At 47.6% G+C, this 18,528-nt stretch overlaps 1 protein-coding gene across 1 annotated transcript in view; it reads right to left on the reverse strand.

The window, feature by feature from the left end:
- Positions 1-3,376: 3,376 nt before the first annotated feature.
- The window catches only part of TLN2 (talin 2), a 215,501-nt gene continuing 200,349 nt past the window's right edge, over positions 3,377-18,528 (reverse strand). Inside the window, exons 52-58 of the mRNA XM_084816675.1 lie at positions 17,400-17,505; positions 15,619-15,743; positions 12,296-12,421; positions 11,812-11,874; positions 10,583-10,765; positions 8,611-8,736; positions 3,377-7,623 (exon numbers count right to left, since the gene is read on the reverse strand). Coding sequence (XP_084672801.1) covers positions 7,495-7,623; positions 8,611-8,736; positions 10,583-10,765; positions 11,812-11,874; positions 12,296-12,421; positions 15,619-15,743; positions 17,400-17,505 — 858 coding nt within the window. The 3' untranslated portion in view covers positions 3,377-7,494. The remainder of the gene's footprint in view (positions 7,624-8,610; positions 8,737-10,582; positions 10,766-11,811; positions 11,875-12,295; positions 12,422-15,618; positions 15,744-17,399; positions 17,506-18,528) is intronic.

Below are 18,528 nucleotides of genomic sequence, written 5' to 3' on the forward strand. Positions count from 1 at the left end.
CGAGAGGCAGGCAGACAAACAGGCGGCCGGGGGAAGAGGGGGAGCCACTCCAGGGGGCTCTTGCCAGGGGGCCCCTGCTGGGTGTGGGCCCTCGCCAGGCGCCCAACCCGGTCCACCCTCGATGCTGGCCCTGCTAGCCAGCACAGCAAGCAGCGAGAGACGATGGGAGCTGCAGTGCAAAAGATCAGGAGGGCCATAAGCTGCCCATCCCTCGCGTCAGGGAGAATTGGAGCCTATCGCTATTTTTTTTTTTAAGAAATAGCTTTTTCCGTCCTATGCAACTGGTCAGATAAACGCTGGGTGTGTGCTGTAGCGCTGGCTTCCGTGAAGTGGCCACTTAACTGGCATCAGCTGCAGTCAGTCCAGAGATTTTGCAAAGAAGTTGCGAGAGCTGTAAGGGGAGGGCAGTGGTTCTGCTGCAGCTGGGCTGGATGCAGTGCCATTTAGACACCAATCCCGCAAGCGCGGCTAGCTCAGGAGGTCGGGAATGCAGCACCCTCCATCTCCCGGACAATCTCTGCTCCTCACTGCCGCCTAGGAGGAGGCTTGTCTCTTCCAAAGCCACCTCACTGGGGGGAAAACACCCCTGCCACTTCCTAGAGCAGCTTTCCCCAACTGGGCGCCCTCCAGATGTATTGCACAACAACTCCCATCACCCCCAGCCAGCCAATGGCCACACTGCCTGGGGGTGATGGGAGTTGTACTCCACCACATCTGGAGGGTGCCCTGTTGTGGGAGGCTGTCCTAAAGCATTGGGTTGTGGACTCTGGACTGCCATCACAGAGCCCTCGCTGAGCCCTCACTGCAACCGTCCCTCATCTTCAGCTGGGGTTGCATTTTCCTGGTTCATTTCCTTGAACTGGATCCAGGGGTTGTTGGTTCTGTCACACCTGGTGGTAACAAAGTACAACAGATGCTTGCTTCCTGCAGGTGCGACCGGTACCCAGAACTGGACAATCTGGGCCCAAATTGTAAATATTAAGAGTGGGAAGGGAAACAAAAGGACTCCAAACCGAACAGCCATTGGTACACAGCCCAGCACAATCTCTGAAAACCCCCATTGAGCTTTAAGGGTGGGAACACTGAACACGAACAATGACACACACAAATGGAGAGCGCACAGCACCACAAACTGAGGTTCAGAGCCTAGACCTGCAGATGCTAAGGGACATTTAAGGAATGCCACCCCCTCAGTGAAGCACAGAAAATACCAAACATTTTCTGAATTCCTGCATCTTTTGAGGAACCAGCCAGTAATGAATTGTTTTTTTTGTTGAACTGTTCAGCTGCTGAGATACTAAGCAAAGTATGTGTGGAATTCACCATTTACTCCTGTTTCATCACCCAAGGTGGCTTAAAAGAAAAACAAACTAGTTCACTTTTCCTTTTTGCACAAATAAGATCAGAAAGGTTCTGCAGCAGAAGCTCTGGTCAGTTTTTAAGCCCCATTCCCCCTTTCTTTGCAACACTAACATTTCCATCCCTCCGCCCCCGCACCCCTTGGATTGTCAGCACTCCTGGCCTGTACGATTTGTGATAACCCAATAGGGAGAAAAATGCCCTCTGCACATGCTCTCAGACATCTGCAAACAGCCCCAGCCCTGACACACAACACTGGCTTCTGGTGCACGTAACAAGGCTTGTTGGCTGGGGCTGAAATTAAGCACCAAAATGGCCTCTTTGATAGCTCTAACTGCAAAAACCACGATTGGGCTAGAAAGCTGGGGATGATGGGACTTACAGTACAACACATCTGGTGGACACCAGGTTGGGGAAGGCTGGCCTACACACATACACACACACACTTTGGAGAGCTCCTTTAGAGTTCTGACTGAAACCTGGAGCGGATTCACCGCCCCACTGACATCGGAGCCACCAGCCTCCACTGCACCATTGGTCTGACGGCACTTTCTGGAGGACAAGAGGACCAGTCTCTGCCCCGTGGAGCTTGCAGTCTAAAATGCAGCGGAGGAAAGGTGGAGAAAGATGTGGAGTGAGCCAGGAGAGGATATGCAGTTGTTTCAGTTACATGCGCTTAAACTACATTGTCCTTCCCCAACCCTCCTGATCGGCTAGATGGGATATGATGGGACTTATAGTCCCAACACATCTTGAGGGCACCAGGTTGCGTAAGGCTGGTGTGGACTTTCTTTCCCTTCCTTTACCCAGGCTCAGTTTCTGGAGCTCCAGCCTTGTCTCACACCTCGGTGTTCTGGCTCTGGCTCTAAAACCCAGATCCAAAGCCTGCTAGACTCCCGGAGCATTTGTCCATGGTCGATTTCTTGAGACTTCTGCACATCTGCCCGCCTCTCTGCAGCTGTGCCATTTTACTGCCAAATCCTGGAGGAGAAACCAAACCCTCATATTTCATCATATACTCCCAAGAACGTTAATGAGTAGGTTGTAGTTCTACCACAGTTTGCTTTGGCTTTCTTTCTTCGCTGAGAATCAAAACCATATTATTGTAAGCCACTTCCTGCCATCTACTTTTTGTAATACCATTTAAAAAAGCAAAAACAGGAGTCTGATGAAAAGATTAAAGAAAGGCTTTGCTGGGATGGCTGATCTTCTGTGCTCAAACATCTAATCATCCTTAGCTTTCCCACAGCAGTTTTGAGTACTCAAAATACAGACGGAGTACAACATTACACAGGTTACTCAGGGTGAGGGGAGAATGAGGACCCCTGCTTGTGCTGTTGAGAGCAGAGGCAGACAGTCCTTCTCTGGCAGCCCCCACCTTGATTCTGGTACCACCCCCACCCCTCCACTGCCTACACCATTCCCCACCGCAAGAACAAGAGACAGGGCCTTCTCAGTGGTGGCACCCTGTCTGTGGAACGTCCCCCAGAAGGAGTCTTACCTGATGCCTACACTGTTAACTTTTCAGCACCTGCTGAAAACCTTTCTTTCCTCTCAGGCATTTTAGATACTTTGTTTTTAGATTTTTAGGGTTGTTCATATTCCTGTAATGTTTGTTATTTTGGAGTGTTTCTTATTCTTTTAAGCATTTATAATACATCCAGAGAACACTTGCTATTGGGAGGATTAAAAATATAATAAACAAACAGCTAAACAAACCTGGGGAAGGAGGTTGGGGTAACTCCCAGGACAGGGCTCCAGCGAAGATGCGTGGGTCCTGCTGGGCTGCCTCCCCACTCCCAGCACCAAATGGTGCAGGGAGCCTCTTTTTCCACCAGGAAATCACAGACCCCGTGATTTCTTGGTATGAAATGTTGTTAGCTGACCTGAGTATTTCTTTTCTGATAAAGAGGTGGGATGTAAGTATTTTAAATGAATAGATCGATATCCTGAAACAGACAGGAGTTGCCAGGGGGGTCATGAGAATGCAGGCATGCGACTAAGGAAAGAACCCGTTCCTTCAAAAGTTTTATTTCTGGTAAATACAAAACAGTTCTGTGGGCCAGTTAAACAGCATACATACAGTGTAACATCAAGACGGAGCACGGTCCCTTCACTCTTTGCCTTGTGAGCATCATGTCATGGATGCGAAGTTGCCCCTCTGCGGGGCAGAATGCCACAAAAGAGCCTCTCTTTCATTGCGACGTTTTCTGGCTATTACCACGGTTCAGAGTTTGACAATGTCTGTAGTGGTTTTATTCAAGGACAGAAACAAGGCAAACAAGCAAAGCCCTCAATTCTGATGTTTTACAGATGAGAAATGTGGCACCCTACCAATGGGATTGGGAAGCTGGATTTGGGCAAAAACGCCACCCTTGCGCTGAAAAAAGCAAGATAGGGCATGTGGAAAGCAAAAGGAAAATGTCATTTTGGTTGCTAAAGATGCATTATCACTCTCTTCAGGGAGGAAGCCCCAAAGCATGGAGGGTGGGATTTTAATGCATGAGAACAGCCATGCGGGGGTGGTGGGGGGGGGTGTCTGGGAAGTAAAAGGGCATCTGGGTGGCTTTTGTGCCCCCTCCCTCTGTGAGAAAGCTTCAGAGTCCATTTGACTTTCTTGTTTAAAAAGCCCAAGCATTTTAAACTCTGCATCAACGTTGCCTCTTCTCTTCATGGCTGGCCTGAGCCATTTCAGAAAACCCAAACCGCCCCTGCATATTTGTCAACGTGGGGCACAACCCGTTGGGAGGTTCCCTTGCACAAGCTTTGTTGAAGGGGAGCTGTGCCTGTTCATTACAATGAGGCCTGTGCAGGAGCGCGTCACGACAGATCGTGCCTTGTGTTAAAGACTGCACAAGGGTGGTGGTGGTGGGAGTTAGCTTTTCCACCCCCAGGCTCCCAAAATTTAGTGCGAGCAATGCTCATTTTCACAAACACCTCTTTACCGCACAAGCTGAAGTTGAGATAAAAACTGAGCACTGCATTTTGGGTGGTTGCATCTAAGAACTGCCATACAGGGGTTCAATGGACTAAAACTAAAAACTAACAAATAAGAGTTTCCTGAAGAGTCATATTTGTAATGAGTCAACCAAAGCCAATTCCTCCAACATTTACCCTTCTAGATCAAGATGGCCATGGCTTATATGGGGCAGCTCACTGCAGGATAACAGAACCAACCCAGTTACAAAGAAATCCTGCCTTCCACCAAGTATGGTGGGATTTCTCATCTGCACAGTAGCCAGCAAGCATGTGGGGGAGAATCCCAGGCAGGGCTGTGTGTAGCTCACAATTTTGTGGCAGCACAAGAAAGCTGCAGAGTGCAACGGTGGTGGGTGCTGGCACCCTGAGAACCTCAGCTGTTGTTCATTAAATATGCAAGTTTCTAGCCCTTATTGTCCATGAAGATATGCTTGAAAGTGTGCGGACCATGCCTGCCAGAAGCCGGAGAAATGGCTGGATAAGCTTCTCAGTGGCTGGGAGTGTGGCTTTGGAGCTTCACCATGTTTCTGGCCCTTTCCCACGAGTAGGAGAAGCAGAATAAATTCTGGAGAACAGTCAACATTGCAGAATGAATGATGCAAACTCGAGTCATATTACAGAAAAAGCATGCCATTTGCAGAATTCATGCATGAAGGCACCATATTTCAAACATTTTAGAAGACACTGGCCAGGATACAGCCTTCAGAGGCGAAACAGATGCAAACTCCCCCACTAGAAAGATTTTGACTCTGCCAGCACGCCAAAAGTTTTGTTGATAGTTTCTTTATTATTCCAGGGATCCCCGCTTCGACCGACTCTGAATTCCTTCAGCGTCAGAGATGGGACAAAGACTTCAAAACATTTGTGGGTGCACTGGCATTTATTTCCTATTGAAAGGCTAAGATTTGTAAGTTACCTTAGAAGCTGACAAAACCTCAAATTGTATGTGTTTCATGCAAGGAAGCTTAAATGCTGTACCAGAAACAACAGCCTGGCCTTACAGCAGTGGTTGGCAATTACAACCCCGCCTTGGCTTGGGGCTAGGCTGCAGTTTTGGGCAGGGACAAGTCATGCCCTCTTTTGAACTCCCCGCTCAACCCACAGCCCCATCAACTTCCTGCCTCTCAGCCCCTTAGTCAGTCCTTGGAGAACAATAACTGAAACATGAGCCCAGTTCATGCAGAACAGCAGATGAGGCGATAAAAACTCTCTCCCAGTTAAACAGCACTTGGGGAGAATCACATACAGGAGAGAAACAAAAATAAAATAACCACATGCCTCCTGGCGCTTAGAAAACCCATTTGGTAGGGGGAAGATTTCTAGCCTGGAGTTCCCTCTGCTCTGCTAGGTGCCTCTAGGCTGAACCAGGCAATGCAACCCTTTTTCTCTGGGGCCAAAGAAAGAGTCTGAGAAGATCACATCTGCCAAGCGATGCTGTACGAGATTTATTCTGCATCCATACACTAATATTTTGGCAAGAAAGGTAACTGAGACAAGGTGCCTGTAACATGACTGGCTCAGTGTGAAGTACGTAACTGGGGAGCGGGGAGGTTTAAGATAAATTCACGAAATTAAGGATGACTTGGGAAAGTAACTTATTTCCCAGCAGGGAACTTGGGAGATTTATTCCAAAGGCTTCTGCTGCAGTTGGAGTATGATGGATAATTATGATGATTTAGGCAGCTGAGCCAAAACCTTTTTCTTAGTTTCCGCATTTTCAGTCATGTAGTAAAGTCTATTTTGTATGAGAAACACCACAGTATAATTTTACCTCGTCTGAGGATTTACACCACATTGGAGGAAAAACACTGCAGCACCTTTGAAACAGCAGCCTCAGCAGATTTTTGCTTTCCAGAATGCTTTTCTTTAGGTAGCAGCACAGTGATCAACTACCAGAAAAATACTATTTTAGGGCCCAACAGTTACATTTCCAGATATTTTCCTTCACCGTTCACAAAAGCAGCTTCTGATCTTCTTTGTGAAACTTAGAAAGTTAAAAAAAGAAAAGAAAAAAAGTGGAGAACCCACAGGAAAATGAGAAGTGGAAATAAATGTGGAAATAAATGTTACCGGTTCTCACAGAGTCCTCCTCTTTGTGGTAGTACAAACCCAGGGTCAGTGTGACAGCTTGGGCAACTATGATTTTTGGGATGCAGCAACGTGGTCAGGTAGTTTGTGCCCCAGAGTGTCCTCTGTGAGATGACGAGAGATCTGGGGGCCACCTCTTGGATCACACAGCGCAGCAAAATATCAAGGCCTGGTTGTGCACAAATCCCATAGTACAAACCCATCTTCATGAAAATGAGAGAGAAACGTCATTGAGTTTATTGTTCAGAATTTGTTTTTTGTATCCTCTAAGCAAGAAGGATATAAATGAAATGACATTTTCCTTCACAAAACTGTTATTCTGGACTTTTAAAAACATAGAATCAGCTGTTGGGGTGTGCATGTTACTTAATTCCCCAAAAAGGATAACGATCCGAATCTTTTGTGGGCCAGAATCCCAAATCCCCCCAAACACTGCACGTGAGCGGGACACTGTCCAACTATGTGCCGACATGAATACTTCTAGTGCAAACAGGTACTGAGAAAGGGTTGCTCAAACATTTGGCGTGAACCAGCCCTATGGCGCTGGAGAAGACAAACGCCCCCAGTGAGGCCAACACATTCATGCGTCTGGTTTCTCTCAAAACACTGCAGCTGCCTCAGCCTTGGTCTTCGAAGGAAAGAGGGGGAGAAAATAAAGAAGAGAACCCACCACTTCCATCTGGGTAGCTTATCTGCAACACGGACTTCTCAACATTGTTTTCCTATGCATTATAATACCAAAGGTCCTTAACACAGGTCAAAGAGAATAATAAATAGAGCAAAACTTCAGGCTATGATATAATACTGACTTTATAACCCCTTTTGTAAAAAAAAGTGAGGCCCTGTCTCTCCTGAGATACAGTAAATAAGGGCAGGGAAGGGTAGACTTTAACACTGTACCATCAGTTGGTTGACCACAACTCCGTAGCTGAAGAGTTGAGGAAGAGGAGCCCACCCGCTGCTCCTCTCTCACCCCCCAAACCTATTTCGGTAAGTGCTGGCCAGAGTTTCTCTCTGAAGCATGCCCCTGCAGCTCAGTTGCTCTCAAATGAAGCCGGCAGAAGATGCTTAGCCTTCATCTTCCCGCAGTTCGGTCGGGAGAAATTTGTACTGTTGCTGGCGGATCTGGGCCAGCTTCTTCCTCGCCTCTTCCAGCTCCCTTTCCTTCTTCAGCATTTCCTCCTGAGCTGCGATGATCTACAAAAAGAACGGCAGCGATGGGCAGTGGAGGCTGGTAGCTCAGTCAGAACCAGTCAGGACTCTAAAGGAGCTGTCCAAGGTGGTTCACACCTTGGACAGCTCCTTTAGAGTTCTGACTCGTTCTGACTGAAACCAAGAGTGGATTCAACGCCCCACTGACATCGGAGCCACCAGCCTCCACTGGCGATGGGGCGACAAGAAGTCAAGTCTACAATCAGAAAATAAATATAAAAATGAAGCATATTGAACTCACCACTCACATGGAAGGGACTAAAACACAGGGGATTTCCAAATGCCAGTCAGGGGTTGACCATGAACACAGGAGATGGCCTTCTCCCAAGCCAGACCACTGGTCCCATCTAACCCAGTAATGTCTCCTCTGACTGGCACCGGCCCTCCACGATCTTGGGCAGCGTACTTTCCATCACCGCTACTCAGACCTTTTTAACTGGAGATGCCAAGGACTGAACATAGGACCTCCTGCATGCAAAGCGGGTGCTCCACCACCGAGGCCACAGCTCGTTCCCAGCAAGGGACGGTAACCCAACTGAAGCAAGAACTGTCTCTCTGTTGCCATCATACAACCAGAGGTGTGGAACTTGTTTCAGCCTCAGGGCTGAATTCAATTTCAGAACAGCTTGGGGGGGGGCATTCCAGTGGGGAGTGGGGCCAAGATAGCAACAAACAAACAAACAAACCTCAGCCTGTTTTAGCTTAAGGATCTTACTGGCAGTAACAAAGTTTTAGGAAAGGCATTTCAAGCTTTTAAAATGGGGAAAAACTGCACAAGAGCTGGAAAGCCACCAGATTGGGTGGTCAAAGGAAAGGGGGTGTGGCCCTTTGCATCTGGATCACGGATCTGAGGCCCCCAGGGACCACGGATCCCTGATATACAGCTGCTGAACTTCATGGAGAAGCCTCAGCAGGGTCTCAACAGGAGAGGTGAGGCAAGGAGAACGGGAAAGCGAGAGAGATTCCACTGACCTGCGCAATGCCTCCCACAAACTTGGTCTTCACCACCACATCGTCGTCGTCTGCTTTACCAAATGCTGCCTTCTGGGCTGCCCTGACCAGGTTATCCGATGCACGTTTGACGGCATTGCCTGCAGCCTACAGAGGGGGCAAACACAGAACTTAGTAACCTCCCTCTAAACGCAAATTTAGGGAGCCAGAGATCCAAAGGGCTGCCTGTTCCTATACAAAACTGTTCTTCTCTTGAGGCAATCTTTGGAGGTCCTTCTCTGGGCTCCCTCACCAGCAGAAGAGGAGGGGAAGGCAGTCTTTCAGGGAACCAGGTCCCTGGTTAGGGCTTTCTAGGTAAGAACATGCACCTTGAATTGAGCCTGGGAACAAGCGGGCACTCACTCCTCTCGGGCTGTGGTGTGAAGGGCGTCTCAGCTTTGGTCTTATCATGCTGACCTTTAAAATGCTACAGAATGTGCATTTCATGTGTATTCACTGATATGGATATATACAAATCTATGTATGTATATACTTTTTTCTCTCCCCCCCTTTCTTTTTATATATTTCTTTAGTTGAAATTTCACAATAAAATTGAATGTAAAAGTGCTACAGAAAGTCTGATTCTTTAATTAATTTTCACGACCAAGATAGTTGCCAATTCAGTCCCCCCCCCTCCCTGGATTGCACTGCAGTCTGGTTGCTTGCAGCAGTGTCTTCTGTTCTGTTGCTCATGAGACGTGAATGTACCTGGATGCAGTTACTTCCAACTCATGCGCAATGCCTGTACTTTGCCCAGACTTCTTTCAGCCCCTTCCCTTGCCACGATGGTGTTTTGTTATGTTATATTACAGTTTATTTCTATGCTGCCTTTGGCCAAAAAGACCCCCACACTGGCTCACGAATGCATAAATACAACATTCAAACAATACAATTAAATACAAGTTTAAAGCAGCAATATCACAATGACTATTTAAAATTAAAAAACCGTAAGCCCGAACACACCCTTCCTCATATCTAAAAGCAAAAACCAATTGGCAAAAATGCTGAAGGAGAGATGGAGCTATCCCCAGCTCAATCCCCTGAAGCAGTGCCTCCAATTTAGAATTGTTTTATTTGTTTTAAATATTTTTAGGATGCCTTTCAGGGCAAAATCCTCCCGAAGTGGCTTACAACAAATATGAACCATAAAATTACAATGTGACACAATGTAAAACCACAAATTACAAATGCTAAAAATTCAGAAGCAAGCAACAACGGGGCCCATTGTTAATAAACCGCTGAAAACATGGTTCAAGGCAGGGCAATAGCAATCTAAAAGCCAATATGCCAGCAGTAAGATAATCTCAGTTAAAATCTACTCAAAACAGAGATGTCTTCAAAGACCTTCTGAGGCTGAAACTAATGGGGGCAACTGTAAATCCCTTGGAAGGGAGTTCCACAGATTAGGGGCCACCACTGAAAAAACGCTGTCCATAGTGCCTACCAATCTCACAGATCTTAGTGAGACGCAGGGCTTCCAGTGTTAACCTTAGGGCTTGGAAGGTTCATGTGTGTATAGATCAGCTTTAGGGGAGCCAAGATGGGTAGTGTAACTTTTGAACTGCCATTATGAGATGCAGCACAGTGGCCAAAAATGAGTGGGGAAATCCCTGGTTCTTATGTCACTCCAACCATGAAAGTGCTCCTTGGCCTCTGGCAGCCCAACTATCCACCCTCCCGTTTGCAATGTGGGTATAGTAATACTGGCCCGCCATGCTGGACTGTTGTGCTTGCTTCGAACTCTTGAAAACGCACCATATCAAAGCAAAGTGTGGCTAGGAAACAAGCGCGCATGGCAAAAGTTATTTCAAATGTCGTTTCCTTTTATCATTAGTTGCCTCGAGCGCCATTTCCTTGGGGGAAAAGGAGGGTATAAAGCAAATCAGTAAATGAAACACCATCTCCTGCATCACACTCAGTGGGTTTCGCAAAAGTTCCAGCTGAGCGCTCTCACCTGCAGCCTCCTCATAGCCTCGGAGTCCTGATCGGCCTTCACCTTGCAAGCCACCAGCAGCTGTGCCGTGGAAGCTGCCACTTGCTTCGCTGAGGAGATCAGCTTCTCCTCGCTGGCGTGTCCTTGGACAGAGGCATTGGCTGCTTCGCAGAGGCTGCTGGTTGCAGCTGCCACCATCCTGGCCTAGAAGGGGCAAAGACAGCATCTAAGGCCCAGCCTTGTTACCCAGGTGGGCCAGCGGTCCAGTAGGCCCAGCCCAAGGAAATCTGAAAAGACTAACTAGCAGGGGACACAATGGCGTGGGATGCTCTCCTTAGTACACCCCATTGAAATGTGCAGGCGCTGCGCCAGAAACGTGCCCAAGGGTAAAGTCAGCCCCTCCCACCAGTCTTCTGCTGCCTTCGACCTCACAATAAGGCCATCTCTGATTCCTGGGCTTCCTCCTCAGGGTCTTCTGAAGATGGTTTTACTTAAGTACCTTTCATAGGAAATGCCAGAGCCTGGATCTGGAACCTTCAACGCAAAATGGATGTTCTAGTGCTGAGCTACGGGTATTGGAAGAACCTTGGCTGGGGATGGTCCATGCCATCTGCAGGGGTGCCATGGATCCTGGGCTTGCAGGGACTCAGCACCAGCACTTTTGGATTAGCAGGGACATGGATGTCATCTGCCACCCCCCTCAAACCTCCCTGTTCCCTCTAAGCTTAGCTGTAATCCCCTCAGTAGCTTGGCAGTGGGTGGCGGGGCGGGGGTGGGGGAATGAATGTTCTCAGCAACAACACATAGTTGTGCATAGGGATGTCTGTCACTGGGAAAGCGTGTCCAATCTGGAATAGGATTCCCCCCCCTCCCCAGATTTTGGGAAAATCTGCACACACACACCCCACCTGGGTTCCACCATTTGTGCAAATTGCCACAGCATCCCACAAATAGAACCCTTCGACATCCCTAGCTGTGCACCTTCCTTGTTGTAATGCAATGAATTTTGGGGTCATGAATGGGGAATTAAGACCCGTTCGCTTCATGAAAGACCTGCTCCTGGTAGAGATGAAAATGGCTAGAACCGGTTTGTTGATATGGATCGACACAGCTTGCCTGCACTTTTGGATTGTTGTTGCGGGCGTAGCTACGGGGAATGTCATCGTGACTGCCTGCAATTCAGCACTGACCACTACACCATTGGCTGGCAGCCTTCAAAAAGGAGGGAGGAGAAAGCGGGAGTGACTCACGGCAGAGATAAGTCCCTGAGACCACTGGCCATCGTCAGCTGCGTTGGCAGGGATGGCTCCAACCTGGAAATAAGGTCAGATAAAATCAATTAGGAAAAACTATTGATTATTTACATGTGCTTTGTGTGTGTGTGTGTATCATTTTAGTGCCACAACAGCTCTGTGAAGTAGGTTAAGTTTTCAAGACGCAGGATCACAAGCTACATTGGGGCATGCCACAACTAAACACTGGGGCATGCCACAACTAAACACTCATGTTCACAGGGTTCTCTCTTTTTCTCTCTCTTCTTAGGGGTTGTTGTCTTTTGAGAGGAGAAAGAGAGAACAAGAGGCTGAAAAAAAGGGAGAAAAGGAGGGACAGTAGAGAAGAGGGGGAGAAAGAGAAGGAGGAAGAGAAAGATGGGAGGGCATATACAGATTTTGTTAAAAAAGAAGACGTGGCTTACACTTTTGCGGACAGTGATATTTTTGCCTGCTCACTAACCTTTCCCTGGGCAACCAGCTCTCTTTGGGCGGCAGATGCTGACTTGACAAGGGCACTGGTAGCGGCTGCAATGGATTTAGCTGCTTCAAGGATCTGTTCTTCAAAATCCAGAGTCTCGTCCGCTTGCTAGAACCAGAAGAAAAGACTATTCGCTACAGTTCTCTTGAAATCCCATGAGTTTTGCTCTTGTCGAATTTGCAACAGAACACCAAACAAAACAACCCCCCCCCAAAAAGCTGCAAGACGTGCATCCCACACGAGACTCTCCCCATTTTTCTGCAACAGGAGGAACCAGCGTTAAGCAACGTTCAGGTCTCATTTGAAAGAAAGACTGTGGGCGAATGTCTGCTGATTCGCTGCCTTGATAACCTGGTGGTTGGCGTGACTCCGGCTGACGCACACCGGGTTCAGCACTGAGATTGTCCTTGGAAGATATCGTGTGGCGGAGGTGCGCCGCTGCTACTACTGTGCATCTTCTCCTTGCGTTATGTGAGGTGCAAATGGATATGTTACCAGGATCTACCCTGGAATGTTTCGGCCAGGGATTATCTAGTGATGTGTTAGAGCAGGGGTGTGAAGCCTCTTTTAGCCCGGGGGTCAAACTCCATTTTAGAGAAGCGCTCTGGGGCCGCATTCCAGTGCTGGGCAGGCCTGAAGGCAAAAGGGGTGAGACCAAGATACCTGCATATTTTAGCTTATAGCTCCTACTGCCAGTAGCTAAGCCTCAGGAGAGGCAATTCATCCTTTTAGGATGGGAAAAAAACGGCACAGAAGCCAGGAAACCACCAAACGAGGGTGGTTGGGAAAAAGGGGGTGTGGCCATCTGGGAAACCCCGGAGGGCAGGATTTGACCCCTGGGCCTCAGGTTTCACACCCCTGCTTTAGAGCTGTGGAGAGGCAGGAGAGGTCGAAGGCCTAGCAGGGGGAGAAGAGAAGATGCAGGGGCCCAGGAAAGAAGGCCGCAGGGGGCTGAAGGGCAGAAGGCCAAGCCAGGGCGCAGGGGATCACTTGGAAATGAAGGCTGGGGCTTGGGAGAGTGAAAGTGGTCCAGAGGAATAAGGAGAAGGAAAACTGGGTGAGGGAATGACCAGGGACTAGAGCTGCCTCTGGCCCAGCACTACTGGTGTTAGGCTGTGACCCAAAATCAACTAGCTATTTTTATTTATTTATTTATTTTTGCTGTAAGCCTACGGTACTGTTGATCTGAAATTGTTAGCCACCAATGTGGGGAAAACTATTTTTGCTGTTGCTATAGAGACTTTGAAGTCACAGGAACTGAAAATACCCTGGGCCTTCTTTATGTCTCCCCTTGAGGGTGTGTGTTTGTTTGCTAGCACTTGTGCCGTCTCTTTCTCCAAACCTCTCTGTGAAACCCTTTGAGGCAGGGGTTCAACTTTCAGAAGTGGCAGGGGCAGACAGTCTCAGTGTTCTGAAATCCCCCGCCCCCCGAAAGAGAAGCTGCCATCCGTTGGCAGCACATGGACGCTTGTACTTAAATGCCGGCAGAACAAAGAGGTTCACATGCAGAGAGAGCTGCGTTCAATACAGACATTCTTATATGGTCCATTATCTACAAGCCTGTTGCCCGTAAAGCAGCAGAGCACAGGAGCTGGCTGGCTGGATCAGACCAAGGGTTCCCCAGTGCTCTGTGTCCAACAGTGGTCATCCAGATGCCTCTGGATGTTTCCAAGAAGGGCAGGAAACTGATGGATTTCCCATTATTTGCCCCCAACAGGCGGTATTCAAGGGTAAACTGCTGCTGTACATGGAGGCTTCGATTTAGCAGTCATAGCTAATGAGCGATCACCAGACCTATCTCCACCATTTTTTCTATTTATTCATTTTTACAAAAGCAAAGAAGCTTGAGCAGCCTTCCCCAACCTGCTGCCCTCCAGATGTGTTGGATGACAACTCCCAGCATCCCAGGATGCTGGGATTTGTAGTCCAACACATCCAGAGGTTCTCAGCTTGGGGAGAGACTATGACCACATCCCATGGCAGCGAATTTCCAGTCTACCAGCTCCCCAATGGGCTTTCGAGAGGGAGATTTTTCTCTATCACTGCATGTATCCTTTTAATCAGACTGGAAGAAGAGGCGGCATCTGCAGGAGTCCTTCTAAAACCTTTAAGCCCCTTTGTGGAATTCATCTTGCCTCCTGCTACGTTATTAAAAAAAGGCAGAAAAAAGCCCCCGGAGACAGAGCAGGACACCGTAGGAATGTTTGATATATAGTTGGACTAAATTACAACCTAATATATCAAACATATCACACAGAGTCCCGCAGAAAAAAAAGGCATCCAGGTTTAAAAAAAAGGCATCCAGGTTTGGATTCGGCTGGAAATATGGACTATTAAGTGCTGAATGCTCAACAGTAGGAAGACGCTATGGGCTGCTGGAGAGATAAACCTTCCCCCTGCCCAACTCCTCTTTGAAATGCTGGAGCCAACAGGCCAAGCTGGTGAGAACCTCAGGGAGAAGAGGCTGAGCTCCCAGAAAGCCTTCTAAAGTGGGGGCCATCACCAGAACACCACTGCCCCCTATCTGCTTCCCAGCAGAAATCAGTTTATTTTTCTTGCATGAGATACAAAAGTAGAGACAACATGATTGTTCCCTCTTTCTAATCTCACCCCCACAACGTTCAACTGTCAATTTAAAGGAGGTCATTTGCTGTGATAGGTAATTCACGGACAGCAGGCGCTTGGACAAAAAAAGAGAATCCAGTGCCAAGGTAACACCCATTTCCGCAGCAAGGATTCTGCAACAGGGAAAATTACGCAAATCAACCCACAGTGTGTTTCTCCCATAATTTTTGCATAGTTCATTCTGATTTTGCTCGTCCTGGGGAAAGCCAAACCTCACTCTGACTGCCAGATAACTTATTTCATCCAGTCCTCTCTGCATTCTGTTTTTTTTTCTTCCCAAGTGTCGCTCACACACTTTCAGGTTTCCCAATCATAACACCCTATGCAACATTGTCAGCAGTGGCTCCCCCATCACCCCATCCAAATCTCTCTTTTATTTTAAGCCCTTGCTGATAACATTGCATAGAACAGTCCCTAAGCATCTCCTTTCCTTCTCTGCAGCTTCATTTTCCAGATGTAATTCCTTTCGGAATGCGCAATGCCAGGACTACTGAATTCCCCAGATTGCAAGACGCACTGGTTTTGTTAGGAGAGGCTTGGAGGTCATGGCGAGCTGCGATAGCAAAAACAGGAGCCTCACATCACTTAAGATCGCCTGATGAGGCCCTGCTCTTGATGCCATCTTATGGACATGCTTAGATCGGCCTCCCCCAGGATTGCGACCTCACTCCCCAGCTTACCTTGGGCTTGGCTCTTGGTTTCAGCTGCTCCAACTTCTTTGCTGCAGCTTCAATTGAAGCTGCGGCTCCCAGTAACTCTGTCTCAGCAATGACCGTGGGGTCCTCCGGATCAACCCATTCAGTGCCTGAAGACAGTTCGTAAAACAGAGGGAGAGAGAGAAAGAGAAAAATCATCATGGCAATAACTTCAGCAGCTGCATTCTGAACAGATGGTGGTTGCTGCCATAACCCAACAGGGTGTCAGAAATTCGAAAACAAAAAGGAGCGCACATCCTACAATGACAACACGTGAAAGGAAATTAATTCAAGCCATTGGCGGAGGAACGTAAAGGAAAAGGTAACTCCGCCAACCCCAAAGCTTCTAGATCTTGTATCTGCATTAATGAAGTTATCTGTATGTGAGGCTAATTTAAATCTCTCATGGGCCCAACCTAAAAGCATTGCTAATCCATCCAACCACGCAGAGGCAGAACAAGGACACCGGCACGCAAAGCAATGTCCTGCGGTGGGAAGTGCTCTGGAATTCTAGGCTAAACAATTCACATTTTTTCAAGTTACAAAAATTATGCAGATGGCAAACTTGAACTTCATGTTGCCTTGTAGCAAGAGTTCCCTCCCTTTCCCTCATAATGTGAATGTTTTTGTTCTACTTTGTTTGGGGAAGAAACAGGGGAAGAAGTGTTGGGATTCAGAGATCTGTTGTCAGCCAAGATTTTCTCCAAAATCATGAGGAATGGAAGCATTTTATATTAAACATAAAAGCAAGGGTTTGATAAAATTTTCCAAGACTCTGCAGGCAAAAGCTACGTGGTGTGATTCTGCCAGGCTGTGGATGCTGCGTGGTTTCCTGTATCTTCTCTGAAGGGCAAGCATACGGTGAACTGCACCACGTACATCGGCAGACAGCAGTGCAGTCTAGCGGCTGCCAGCATGATCTGGGAAGTCTCCTATTCAAATGTCACCTCAGCTATGACGTGACTAGGTAGCTTTAGGAAAGCTGCTCTGATCTCAGCCTCAGTAACCCCATTTGTAACACGAGAATAATAATAACTGTGCATGTTGCAAGAGAGTATGAAAAATTACAGACATAGTGTGTATGCGAAGTGTTTTGGGAACTTGAAAGTGTTGTATAATTGTTCCAAGTGTTATTATTTGGGCTGCCAGTCACCTGATTAAAGAAAATTTACAATGCAATCCTCTTCATGTCTACTCAGAAGTAAGTCCTATTAAGGTCAGTGAGGCTTCCTGGGAAGTGTGTTTAGGATTGCAGCCAAAGTTGATTAACTATATGATTAATTAAAAAGAATTTAAAAGTTCACACACACATTTTGTAGCAACATCTCAGAAGAGGCATTCCCTTCTGTGTGGAAGAGTGAAGGGGGAAGGCCTCTTAAGATGGTGCTTGCCTTCTCCCCATTTTACACTCCTGTAAAAAATCATATTAAAAATGTTTTTGGCCTGATTAAGCAGATCACCTTTTATGTCAATCAAAGTTTTTTTTAAAAAAAAATAATTAACACAGCCTTCCCCAACCTGGCACCTTCCAGTCATGTTGGACTACAACTCCCACCATCCCCAGCTAGGATGCTGGGGATGGTGGGAATTATAGTTCAACGCATCTGGAGAGCACCACATTAGGGAAGGCTTATCTAACTGATTAAACCTTGTGGCCATACTTATAAGGGGAAAGCGATGGCATTGACAGCAATTTCTGCATCTCTCCGTGGCCCCTCCTGAACGTAGGTTCATTTGCACATTGGGCTGGCAGAACACTCACTCACCTTTCATGGCTTCAGCTGACTGTATGAGCTCCGTGACAGCACTCGCAACCCTCTTTGACAGGGCGGCCAACTGATGCTTCAGCTCTGGGGTGGGCTTCTGGAGGATCTAGAGGTGCAACGCAGAGTGGAGGCAAACGTTTTAGTGCTGCACCAAACGCTTGTGGTTGCTCAGTGTTTGTTCACTGCCATCCTTTCTGACTACTTGAGCCCAGCCAATAAGGGATCAAATAGCCAGCGTGATGACATTCACATTACCACAAAGTTAAACCAGAGTGAGGACAGTACTTCTCAGAGCAGCTCCCATTAGTTTCAAATAAGACTTGCATCAAAGAACATCCCAGCACATTACGATCTAAGGATGGAGTTCTGTCTGTCACCCTTTTTGGTGCCTCAAACCCTCTGCCTCAGGCAAACGTCTTCTCCCTTGTCTCAGGGTAAGGCAGCTCAACTGGTCCTCTCCTCAACCCACACTCTCAGAAAAAAACAGCTTCTTCCTTCCCATCTATGGTGGCTCAAAGAAGACATCTGGGAAGTGTCTGCACATGAGCATGAGCATATTTTTATTAATTATATTAGTAAATCCTTATTGATTATACTTATACACAAGCTCTTCCTTTTGAGAACTGAGATTGGCTTAATCGGGGCTCTGCTGGGCCTCCTGGCCAGAAACGGATCAAGTCCACACCGGCTTAGTTTCAATGATGCTACAATACCAGGCGAAGTGCCCCTGGGGTAGCTGTGAGGTGGTGACGGGGTTGGGGTTAGAGAGGAGCCTCCATACCTGGCCATAATCTTGAGGTATCTGCCACTACAGACTTTTTAGTCTGTGTATACATGGGCGGCGGGTGGGGGGAGGAAGTTACCATTTTCATTAGTGGCTCCTTTAACCTGCTCTTTTCTGGTTGCTTTGTACGCTGAATTTAAGAGCGGTCCTGTTGGGTCTGACGGAAGGTATACCCAAGTCCATCTGTCTGTTCAGAAGCAGCCAGCCAGGTGCCATCAGGAAGCCCATGAGCAGCATGTGGCGGCAATGGTTCCCTTCCATGCTGTCACCCTCCGGCCATTGGTATTCAGTGGCCTACTGCCTCTGAACATGGAGGTTCCATTTAGGTATGTGGATGATGAATAG

This window comes from Heloderma suspectum, chromosome 11 (genome assembly GCF_057233095.1).
Source record: "Heloderma suspectum isolate Gila_16-S chromosome 11, 16-S_ref, whole genome shotgun sequence".
Classification (NCBI taxonomy): domain Eukaryota; kingdom Metazoa; phylum Chordata; class Lepidosauria; order Squamata; family Helodermatidae; genus Heloderma; species Heloderma suspectum.